General features: G+C 34.5%; 1 protein-coding gene across 2 annotated transcripts in view; it reads left to right on the plus strand.

Annotated features, from left to right (window-relative positions):
* Positions 1–12,122, plus strand: part of LOC111160357 (sprouty related EVH1 domain containing 1) — a 108,807-nt gene that overhangs the window by 89,903 nt on the left and 6,782 nt on the right. For both annotated transcript variants that reach the window (XM_022523427.1, XM_022523418.1), the window contains one exon: positions 2,867–3,019. In XM_022523427.1, the coding sequence (XP_022379135.1) occupies positions 2,867–3,019 (153 nt within the window). The remainder of the gene's footprint in view (positions 1–2,866; positions 3,020–12,122) is intronic.

A 12,122-nucleotide genomic window follows, 5' to 3' on the forward strand; every position in this document is an offset into this window, starting at 1 on the left:
ATTGTTTGTGGCCAGCATAAAAGTAAAGCTCTAGAAAAATTGGAAAATTACTCAAACCATCAAAGATAAGTGTTAACATTCCTTTTATATCCTTTCAATCTATTATTTTTTCATGGTCATGATAATACTATAAATAAAATTTTATATACTGGCTTCTAAAAACTAAGTGTTTCCCCATATAGTGGATATTATTCATAAGCCTAATTTCAAATGACTGCTCAATATTCCATTAAGTGGGGATACCATAATTTATGTAATGATTGCCATATTTTGGGATATTAGGGTTATTTCTTCATTTTTACTTTTACTATTAAAAGTAATTCTGAAAAAAATACTTTTGCCTAAAGCTTCGTCCTTTTTTCTTTGCAAGATTCAAGAATTTGTCAAAATGTTTGAATATTTTAAAAACTTTTATACATTCTACTTTTCACAAATGGTTGTTCGAGATTTTACTCATGTATATAGAATTAGCAGTGAATAAGAATGGCATTTTTACTTATTACTGCTTTTTTTAAAACTCTTCCAGTATACATCAAAATTTATAACTTGCTGAAGGAGATATAATTAAGTAGTAGGAAAATACTCTCCTAGTTTGTGATTCTATAAAAATGTTAGTTTGTTTCTCACAGTTCAGGGATAATTGGCCTTATTGTAGATTGTAGACTCTGTAATAGATGGGGGAGGGGAGTTGATTGTTCTTACCATATAAGACACCTGAAGAATGTTTTCCTTATTTTACTAGCTGAGACCCATTTAGGTGTAGTTATAAATTCAGTGATTTACTATAGTAATTATAGTATACAGTAACTATAGTTATTAGGTTAATTCTAGCTGTTTTGGTAAACATTTTTAAGTAGAACTAAATTATTTGTTACCCAAATAATAAACACATTTTTATTTATTTAATAATGAAATAATCAACACTCTTGATAGTTCCCTTTAAAAAAGATAGTTCCCTTTAAAAAAGAAATGCTTGTTCTTGGGGCACCTGGGTGACTCAGTGAGTTAAAGCCTCTGCCTTTGGCTCAGGTCATGATCCCGGGGTCCTGGGACCGAGCCCCACATTGGGCTCTCTGCTCAGCAGGGAGCCTGCTTCCCTTCCTCTCTGCCTGCCTCTCTGCCTACTTGTGATCTCTGTCTGTCAAATAAATAAATAAAATCTTAACAAAAAATAAAAATGTGTTCTTAATCAAAATGAAATGTGTTTTTGCATCATGTACAGAATATAAATAGAATAAACCCAAGTCAGTAGAGTAAAATACTTGCATTATATAACAAGTTTATGTTTGTTCAGATACAAATTTTTCAGTAGGCTTATCTTAAATCTTAAAATACTTTTCAATTAGATTGGAATTCAGTAAAAACAACCTGGTCCAAATAGTTGTCACCATTATAAGGATAATTACTTTGTAGTTACTGCTGGTATTAGTACTACTTCTGCCACCACTACTGCTGCTACTGGAGCAATTCATGCTTGTTTACAAATTTTAATATTTTGAGTATTCCAATTAACCCCAAAGTTATTGGTGCAAATATATCCAGTTTATAATAAAACCATAATTTAGAGAAGTGAATTGCTTAAATTTTATACCTGAGTTGGATGAGACAAGTTTTTAACTTAGGCCCTTTCTCTAAACCTCCTCCCAGTCCCCCATGTTTTCTTCTATTCAGTCTGCTTATGATTTTTGATAGTTACTTGAATTATTTTATTTTAAAAACTGTCTAGAACATTTTAATACCTCTCTTGAAACTTTTAACTCTTTCCAGTTTTCATCTTGCATTTTGAAAGAATGTCTGCTGGTTACTAGTATTTAACTAACTTATTTCTAGTAATTAATTTAGCAGTAACTATCATAACTCACTGGAACAATTGTAATGGAAATTAGCTAAAAAGAACAATTAACTGGGTTTGACATTTAGTTTTTTTTTTTCTTTTCCTTTTTTTTTTTTTTTCTTTTTAGAGAGAGAGAGAGCGAGCACAGGCAGAGTGGCAGGCAGAGGCAGAGGGAGAAGCAGGCTCCCCACAGAACAAGGAGCCCGATGTGGGACTCGATCCCAGGACGCTGGGATCATGACCTGAGCCGAAGGCAGCTGCTTAACCAACTGAGCCACCCAGGCGTCCCTTAAGATTTTTAGCCCTGTAGTGATTATTCCAAAGTATTATTTTAAGTTAAGGCAGTGAAAGTATTTCTGTCATTTTTATTTGGCTTTCACAATCTTTTCAAATAATTACACAGTAACAGGAAAAGTAATGGCAAATAATTACTGCATTTCTTTAAACAAATTATGAAATTTCAAAAACATGTCATTAGGGCCTATCATTGAGCCTATCCCCTACCTAAGTCTCGTGTGCCTGAGTTGAATCAGCATGTTCAGGCTAATTAATTCTTTCATTCATTCAGTAAGATCATGGACTGTGGATTTCTTTTGATCCCCTGTATCATATAGCACAGCACAGTCCTTGGTACATGCTTTTTAAACTTACAAGACACACTTATATTGATATGTTTCTTCTCTGTAATAAATTTCATTTTCTATGTATGTATGTCACTTCTCATTTAAATTTAAAGCTTCATTTTAATTAGATTATCTCTCTCACGTGGCATGGTTAGGCTTTTGATTCTTCCTAAGTTGTGTTCTAGAAGGAAGCCCATTTTGCTCATAAAATTGATTTATTATTAATATTATTGTTATTTTATTTTGACCTGGCTCCCTAATCATAATTATATGAGTTTGGGGCATTGCCATTTATAGTGATGGTAGTGGTACTTAATGATTTGCTAAATACTTGCTAGACTGAAACTCTCTTACTTTGTTTTTGTTTATATTCTGGCAACTAATGAATTTGGGGGATTATTCCCATTAGGCAACTGAAGAGGACACTTCCAGTTCTCTAGTGAAAGATCATCTTTTCCAGCAAGAGACAGTTGTTACCAGTGAGCCTTATAGAAGCTCAAGACCTTCTGCCTTTGAAGATCTGAATGCCAGAAGAGTTTACTTGCAAAGCCAAGCCAATCAGGTGAGAAGATTAAATATTTTTCAGTGTGTTATTCATATGTATAGAAATTGGATTTACTGGAGAAGAACATTAAGACTATCTGCCTTTGTCAGACAAAATAAACAACAGAAATCTAGGAGAATGTGATTAAATTAAACCATAAATTTGACTTTACATTTTTTTTATTACAAAGGTGAAAAGGGAAAGTATGTTATGGTTTCATTATCTGGGAGGAAAAGCCATTTTAGCCTCTTAGGAACCAAAAGTTTCCCTAACTTTATATGAAGCTTCTCAGATTAGAGATATTATGAAAAATATCCTGAGCAAACATACCTGTTTTGGCAACTAGACTGATAAATTTCATTGAGTTCTTTCTTGTAGCTTACCTCAGATACTAGTAATGTACTCTTAAATCAACTTAGTGAAAGTGTTTCCTTTGGGTACTCAGTATACAATCTTCTAATTGTTCCAGTTGGTCTAAAAATGAGACCTTAATAGTAGGCTGTAACCCTGTTTTTATGTCACTCACAAATGTTATCAAATCTGTTAGACCATTCATGACCCCATTTGTCTTAGTGATAGAAACAAATGCTTTCATTGTTAAATAAGCATTTTAACTGTTTCAATATGAAGTCATGTGGTTTAAACCATACCCAGTATATGTCTACAAAATCAGAAGCCAATCAAAGTGCTTTTTTAAAAAACGTTTTAGGGGCTCCTTTAGGTTAAGCCTCTGCTCAGGTCATGATCTCAGGGTTCTGGGATCGAGCCCACTGTTGGACTTTCTCCTCAGCGGGGAGCGTGCTTCTTCCTCTCTCTCTCTGCCTGCCTCTCTGCCTATTTGTGATCTCTGTCTGTCAAATAAGTAAATAAAATCTTAAAAAAAAAATTAAAAATGTTTTAAAATACTCTTCTTGATAGATGTTATTTATAAGATGTATTAGTGTCTGTTGGGATTGTGGCTATGACTAAAGCCCACCTGATTCTCATTTCATGATTCTCATTTTAACCTGAGGATCTCAAATATAAGTATGATTAAACATCCTGGTTTAATCATACTTATGGCTGATTGGCAAGAGAGTGGCAAGGGTAATCATGGCAACCCTTGAGCAAAGAGATGTTTCTTTTTGCCTTGTGTAAATTTAATCTGTATGTTTTACATTTCCTGCCTAAACTTGTTACTTTGCTGTTTTTCATAGGTCTTGTTTGCTTAATAGAACCAAGCTAGGCACTGGGAGAAAATTGTTCCCTGGATGGAAATTTCTCCACCAGTGGGTGAGATCTTGGACTTGAGACAAAGGCAGATCTAGTTTTAAATCCTGTCCTTTTAATTTACTTCAGATTACAAAACTAATGCTCTCTGTCTTACTGTTTCCTCCTATGTAAATATCAATGATAATAAAACTTACTCCCATAGTGTTATTTTAGGGATTAAGGAAGATAATTCATTCATGCAGACATTGATATGCTTTTGAAATATATACATGCGATAAATGCTAGAGCACCTACTATGTGCCAGGCCCTATTCTAAGCCCTGACAGTAGCTGTGAACAAGAAAAATAAATAATAAATCAAGGCTTTTTTTTTTCTCCTTCTCAGAAGATGAGACTGTTTTCTTTGATAGTGTTTGATTGTCTTGATTTGTTCTGTCAAACACATGAGTGTTCCCCCAGTACCTAGAACTGCAGTTTATACTGATATTCTTCATGTTTTCCCTCTAATATCATGGTATATGAAGGTGGCATAAAGAAACCTGGTAGTATTTCTTCCTGGTGTTTATCATAAATTAAAAAATTACTGAAAGCAACACACTAATTTCAGAGAATCGTTCTGCTTTTACTTTGGAGGATGACTTTCATTCTCATATTTAATTATTTTCAGATTAGTTGTTAGAAGTATTATATGTGTTTTCATGTTTAATAATTTTATCTGACCTCTGTAATTGTCTTAGGAAATCAAGAAGACTATTTAAAATGAGATTTTTATAGTCTTTTGGTCTTTCACTAAGTGCTTTTGATTCCAATATTACACTTGAGCAGAAACAATATCTTTAGTTTTTGTCAGTGAAGAAATTCATGCATAGAATCATTAAGTACCTCTGAATGTCATTAGATTGATACTTGTTGACTGTAAGAATTCTGAGGTTATTTACAAATGTTAAATGTTTCTTCCTTCTACCTTCTTCCTCTTCTCCTTCTCTTCCTTTTTTATTCTAACTCAGATTAAAGTATTTCCTTTTATGGTAACCAGGCAGCTTTATATTTCATTAAATCTGATTAAGTATGGCCCCTTGAACCTTATCATAGCTGGTCTCTACTGTATGCTGAGTACTATTGAAAGCACTTCTATAACTCATATTTCTCTTCACAGCAACCTCCATGACAAACTGCCTCATGGGGGATAGAAATTATCTATAGTTTATGCATGTTTTTGTCTAAGTTTACTATGAAATTTTATAAGAAATGCAAGAAAAATTAATTGGTACAAGAAGGAAAAAGTAATTTTAAGCCAGTTTCACTTTGAGAAAAATAATAGCAAAAATAGAGGCTGAAAATAGTTTGCATACCTTTTCCAGAGATTTTGGAATCAAAACAATCCATCTGGAGTCCTTATTTGCTCATTAGCATCTAGGCATCCTAGGAAATAAGATAGTTAAGATTGGGGGTATCCAGTTTAATACTATTAAATACAAAATATGTTCCAATATCTTGAGTGATGGGCAGAAAAACTCACTAGTGGAGGAGACTGGGATATATAAACATTCTGAAGTAGACCTGTGATTCATATAGTTGAGCAGTGGGAAAAAACTTGGTGACTCTGACACAAAGTTACAATACTAATATCATTCCAGACCCTGGGAACTTATCTGGCCTACCTTTTTTGGCTGGGAGAACTATAAATTTTAAGATACTCTTTTGACTGATGGAAGAGAAAAGAACTGAGCCCTTCTCCCAGCGTGGCAATGATGGTAGTAGTGGAGTGGTTGAAGAATATAGTGGCCTTGCAGAAAACTACAAAATAATGCTACGTCACTGCAGAGAGGGAAGTAAACAACATTTGCCAGGCAGCTCTTAACATGGGGATTTTGAACATGGCTTCTGGAGCCAGACTGTTAGGATCTAAATTCCAGCTTCTTTACAGCTTTTCCTTATCTCTAAGATTGATGTGACATAGAGAAACGAGGGTTATGTTTTATGAGTTTGTATAACTAGACATTAAATTACACATTTGCTGATGTTAAAATAAGTGAACTCGGTTTATTAGGGATTAGAGTGGAGTAGGTATCCTCCTTTAAAGCTACGGTAGATATTAACTATGCATTTAATAAGTAATTACAGAGTTTCTTAACAGGAATAATGCACACTTAGATTTGGCACAGTCCTGTTATAGTGGTATACCACTTGTCCATTTGGATGTCCCCCAATAGGCCTCACAGAATGAATTACCCATATTACAGAGTCTGGCCTTAAACTTGAAGGTCAGAAACCATATTTTGTCAGGATGTTAAGACATGCGTCATCTTCCATGGCATAAAATAATCAAATTTAAGAAAAATGTTTAATAAAAATTAGAATGGAAAATTTAATTTAAGCTATCATGTGGACTGTAGTACTAGTGGTAGCTTATTTTAGTACATTGTCTACAGAAAATAGATCTTCATGAGATACTAGATGATTGCCAGAATCTAGCTTCATGCACACGTGCTCAACAGAGTACTTACATGCTTTGGATGTTTAATTGCCTTTGACTGGATAGCTTGATGGATCTTTCCCTGCAACAGAATGATCTTGCCAAAAGGACTAGACAAAAAGTACAAAGAGTCTGACATTTTCATCCTGGCTAACAGGTTAACCTGCCGTTTCTATGGATGCTGACAGAAGATAAGACTGGTAGATGAGAGACAAAGGGCATTATTACTAACAGCACATTAAAGTAGCATGAGCTTCATGATTGCGTTGGTCCCCTGGCCTTCTAGGCACCCTGGGGTTGGTGCTGAGATGCTCGGTAGATGTTGCATACTCAGTGAGTTTGCATCACAGCATTGGAACCCTAGGCTTAAGGAACCCAAGTCTTTTTTAAAGGACAGTAAGTTTTGCCTGACTTTCGCCAGGGAGGGAGACAGTCTTGTAGTCATACTGGATACTAAACAAACCTAACTGAAAACTGGTAAGACACTATATACTTCAGTGGTTTCACTTTACACACATCTTGGCATAAAAATAGTCTGAAACAAAGGCAAACAGTGCCTCTCCTCACCAGATCTGCAGATATGAGACCTCTGAAGAATTGTTACTTAACACTAGCTGAAAAAAACACTAGGTTTTTCCTCAAGATATGCATAGATAGGCATTGTAAGTATTTGTCTTTGACTCATTTTCTGTGCTTCTATAGGCTATTTAAATCCTTTTGATGGATAAGTACATTCTTTCAAAATGTTAATGCTCTCAGTCAGGTATTAGGTCAGTTAGATCTAATAGGCCTAGAAGCCATTATAGCTCTTGTACTCAATTTTGCTTACTTTCAAGTTCCTGAAGGTCATTTCATTGTGGACAAATAAAGGCACATGTATCAGTGAGCTTCTGATGGAAGATTTATGACATAGTTAATACATAGAAAACAATATATATAATGAACACCTGAGAAAACAGCAAACAACTTAAAGAGCACCCCCAGTCCCATCTCCTTGCTTTTCATTCTAGAGGTAACCATTACCTTGGGTTTTATTTGCTTTGCATTCCTGTGCTTTTCTTGGTAACTCAACCACTTACTTCTTCTCTAGCCAGTGGATATTTCAGTTGTTTGCATGTTTTTGTTGTTATTAGGCATACTGCTAGTACAAACTTTCCTGTTCTAACTATTCATATGCAAGACTTTCTTCAGCATGTATAGGAAACATTGACATTGATGTGTACAGAAGACTCTGAACAAATTAGACAAATTAGTCTATAGGATTCACGTGTTCTAGGAATAAGAGATATTGAGCATTTGTGAGATTATAGAAATAGCTGTGATTTTTCCTTTTTAAAATGATTTTAACTAAGTGGTCTTCTATGACCTTGTTTATGAGTAATCTGAATAATAAAATTTTCAGTAGCATTTCTCCATTTTTAGTTTTATTTATGGGCAATATCTCTTAGTTTCTGGTAGTTTTTCACTCTCTTAAAGGGTGTTTTGATGAATAGATACTCTAAATTTTAATGCAACTGAATTTATCATTCTTTTCCTGATGGTGTTTCTACAAATTCCTCCTTATTATTTTCTCAAAAGATTTTCTCCCTATACTACAAGTACAAATGTATGATGTGTATCCATTATTATGGTATCATGGAGTTTTTTTATTGCCCTAAAAATTCTCTGTGTTCCTTCTATTCACCTCTACTCCACCCCACCAAAACACAACTCCTGGCAAACACTTATCTTTTTACTATATTAATAATTTGCCTGGATCAGAAAGTCATATAGTTGGAATCACAACATGTATAGCCTTTTCAGATTGGTTTCTTTCAGTTAGTAATATACATGTAAAATTCTTCCATGACTTTTTTTTTTTTTTTAAATACTGAATAATACTCTCTATTGTCTGGGTATATCACACTTTATCCCTTCAAAGCTGCTATAAACATTGCTGTGCAGATTTTTGCCTGGACATAAGATTTTGAATCTTTCAAGTAAATATCAAGGAGCACAATTGCTGGATCATGTGGGAAGAGTATGTTTAGTGTTGTAAGAAATTAGCAAATTGTCTTCCAAAGTAGCCGTACCATTTTGAATTCCCACCAACAGTCGGTAAGGGCTCCTCTTGCTCCATGTCCTCCCCAGCATTTGGCATTCTAAGTGTTCTGAATACTGGCCATTCTACTAGTTGTGTAGCGGTATCTCATTATTTTAATTTGCATTTCCTTGATGACTTAAGGTATGCAGCATCTTCTCATTTGCTTGCTTTCCATTTGTGTACCTTCCTTGGTGAAATACCTTTTGAGATCTTGGCCCATTTTTAAAATTGGGTTGTTTGGTTTTTTATTGTTGGTTTTTAACAGTTCTTTGTATATTTTCGATAACAGTCCTTTATCAGATATCTTTTACAAATATTTTCTCCAGTCTGTGGCTTGTCTTATTATTATTTTGACATTGTATTTTGCAGAACAGAAGTTTTTAATTTTTAGTGAAGTCCACATTATCAGTTCTTTCTTTCATGGGTTGTGCCTTTAGTGTTGTATCTAAGAAGTTATCACCATTACCAGGGTCATATCTTCTGTTCCACTGATCTATTTGTTCTTTTGCTGATACCACACTGTCTTGATTAATATAGCCTGGAAGTCAGGTAATGTCACTCTTCCAGCTTTAATTCTCCTTCAGTATTGTAATGGGTATATTGGGTCTTTTACCTCTTTCTGTAAACTTTAGAATCAGTTTGTCAGTATCCACAAAAGAATATGCTGGGGTTTAATTAGGATTGCATTGACTCTGTAGACCAATTTGGAAAGAACTGACGTCTTGATGGTATTGAGTCTCCCAATCCTTGAATGTGGAATATCTCTGCATTTATTTTCTTTTATTTTGTTCATCAGCATTTTATCGTTTTCCTCATACAGATGTTACATACATATTTTGTTAGATGTGTGCCCAAGTGTTTCATTTTGTGGAGTGCTAATGTGAATAGTACTGTGTTTTTAATGTCAAACTCTGTATGTTTATTGTTCATATATAGGAAAGTGATTGTCTTTTATATATAAATCTTGTATCCTACGGCCTTATAATTGCTTATTCTAGGAGTTACTTTATCAGTTCTTTCAGATTTTCTACATGGATGATTATGTCATCTGTGAACAAGGTCAGTTTTATTTCTTCCTTCTCAATCTATATGCCTTTTATTTCCTTTTCTTGTCTTATTGCATTAGCTAGAACTCTACCTTTGGATTTAATCTTCTTTTTCTAATTTCCAGTGGTGAAAACTTAGATTACTGATTCTTTTCTAATATATTTGGATTTGGGGGACGCCTGGGTGGCTCAGTTGGTTAAGCAGCCGCCTTCGGCTCAGGTCATGATCCCAGGGTCCTGGGATCGAGTCCCACATCGGGCTCCTTGCTCATCAGGGAGCCTGCTTCTCCCTCTGCCTCTGCCTGCCACTCTGTCTGCCTGTGCTCTCTCTCTCTCTCTTTCTGACAAATAAGTAAATAAATAAAAATCTTAAAAAAAATATATATTTGGATTTGGACTTCCTTCACTCTGTCCCACAATTTTCATTTCTGTTATGTTCAAAATACTACTTATTTTCTGTTGCTTTCTTCTTTGATCTATATGTTATTTAAAAGTGTGTTGTTTTGTTTAATCTCTGTATTTGGGGGGATTTTTCGCTTACCTTTCTGTTGCTGAGTTCTAGTTTAATTCCTTTGTGGTGTAAGAGCAGACACTGTGTAATTTCTATTCTTCTAAATTTAGCAGTCTGTTTTATGGCCCAGAATGTGGTCTGTCTTGGTTAATGTTCATGTGAGCTTGAGAAAATATGTATTCTGCTATTAAGTAGTCTGTAGATGTCATTTATATTCACTTGATTGATTGTGTTGAATTCACTATGTCCTTACTGATTTTCTGCCTGTTCGATCTGTTCTTTTATGATAGAAGGGTGTTGAAGGCTCCAGCTGTGGTAATAGGTACCTATATTTCTCTTTGCAGTTCTATCAGATTTTGCCTTGTGTAAGTTAATGCTCTGTTCTTAAGCACGTACACATTAAGGATTACAGGTCTTAGAAAATTAATCTCATAACATTATGTAATGCCCTCTTTATTTTAAGATTTAATGTAATCCTTTGAGAGAGAGAGTGTGCACAAGCAGGGGAAGAGGCAGAGGGAGACAAAGAAGCAGGCTCCCTGCTCAATGTGGGCTTCGATCCCAGGACCCCAGGATCGTGACCTGAGCCAAAGGCAGATGCTTAACCGTCCGACCCACCCAGGGGTTCCTTAGTGCCCCTCTTTATGACCAGTAACTTTGTTTGCTTTGAAGTATGCCTTGTCTGAAATGAATTAAATTTGCTTTCTTTGATTAGTGTTAGCATAGTGTATTATTCCCCTTCTGTTTACTTTTTTACTCTGTATGTATCTTTACATTTACAGTAGGTTTCTTGTAATTGGGTTTTAACTTTTTTATTCATTTTAACAGTCTGTATTTTTTTTTTTTAAAGATTTTATTTATTTATTTGTCAGAGAGAGAGAGAGGGAGAGAGAGCAAGCACAGGCAGACAGAATGGCAGGCAGAGGCAGAGGGAGAAGCAGGCTCCCTGATGAGCAAGGAGCCCGATGTGGGACTCGATCCCAGGACGCTGGGATCATGACCTGAGCTGAAGGCAGCTGCTTAACCAACTGAGCCACCCAGGCGTCCCAACAGTCTGTATTTTTTAATTGGTAACTTTAGGGCATTAACATTCAAAGTGATTATTGATACAGTGGAATTAATATCTATATATTTTTTAGTTTTCTATTTGTTGTCCTTGTTTTCTGTTTCTCTTTTTTGTCTTTCACTTGTTTTCTGTCTATTGTGGTTTAATTCAACATTTTATATGGTTTCATTTTCTCTCCTTTTTAGCATATAAATTATATTTATTTGTTTGTTTTTACTTTTTATTGTCACCCTGTGGTTTGCATCTGTGTCCATTTTCAAAGAACACTAAATCACTTTACAGATACTGGGATTATCTTATAACAAAATAACCCTAACTCCTCCTTCACATGTCTTACATCATTGCTTTCATTTATTTCATTTTATATGTTTGAGTGTGTGTGTATGTATATATATATATATACATATAATCATAAATGATTGAACACATTGTTACTGTTTTTAAATAACCTATTTGCAGCTCAGTTAAGAATAAGAAAATGAAATTGTATTTTATTGTGAAAATAAATTATTTTTTTCCTCAGTGCTCCTTTACTCTTACATAGATCTGAGTTTCTGATCTGTATCATTTTCCTTCATAACATTTCTTCATAACCTCATAACATTTCTTACAAAGCAGGTCTACTGACAACAAATTTCTTTAGTTTTTATTTGCCTGAGAAAGTCTATCTTTCCTGAAGTTTGTTTTTTGGCAAGGTACAGAATTCTAGTCTGACAGATTTTTTTCTT

The sequence above is a fragment of the Enhydra lutris genome, unplaced genomic scaffold, assembly GCF_002288905.1.
Source record: "Enhydra lutris kenyoni isolate GAN:26980312 unplaced genomic scaffold, ASM228890v2 scaffoldscaffold4, whole genome shotgun sequence".
Classification (NCBI taxonomy): domain Eukaryota; kingdom Metazoa; phylum Chordata; class Mammalia; order Carnivora; family Mustelidae; genus Enhydra; species Enhydra lutris.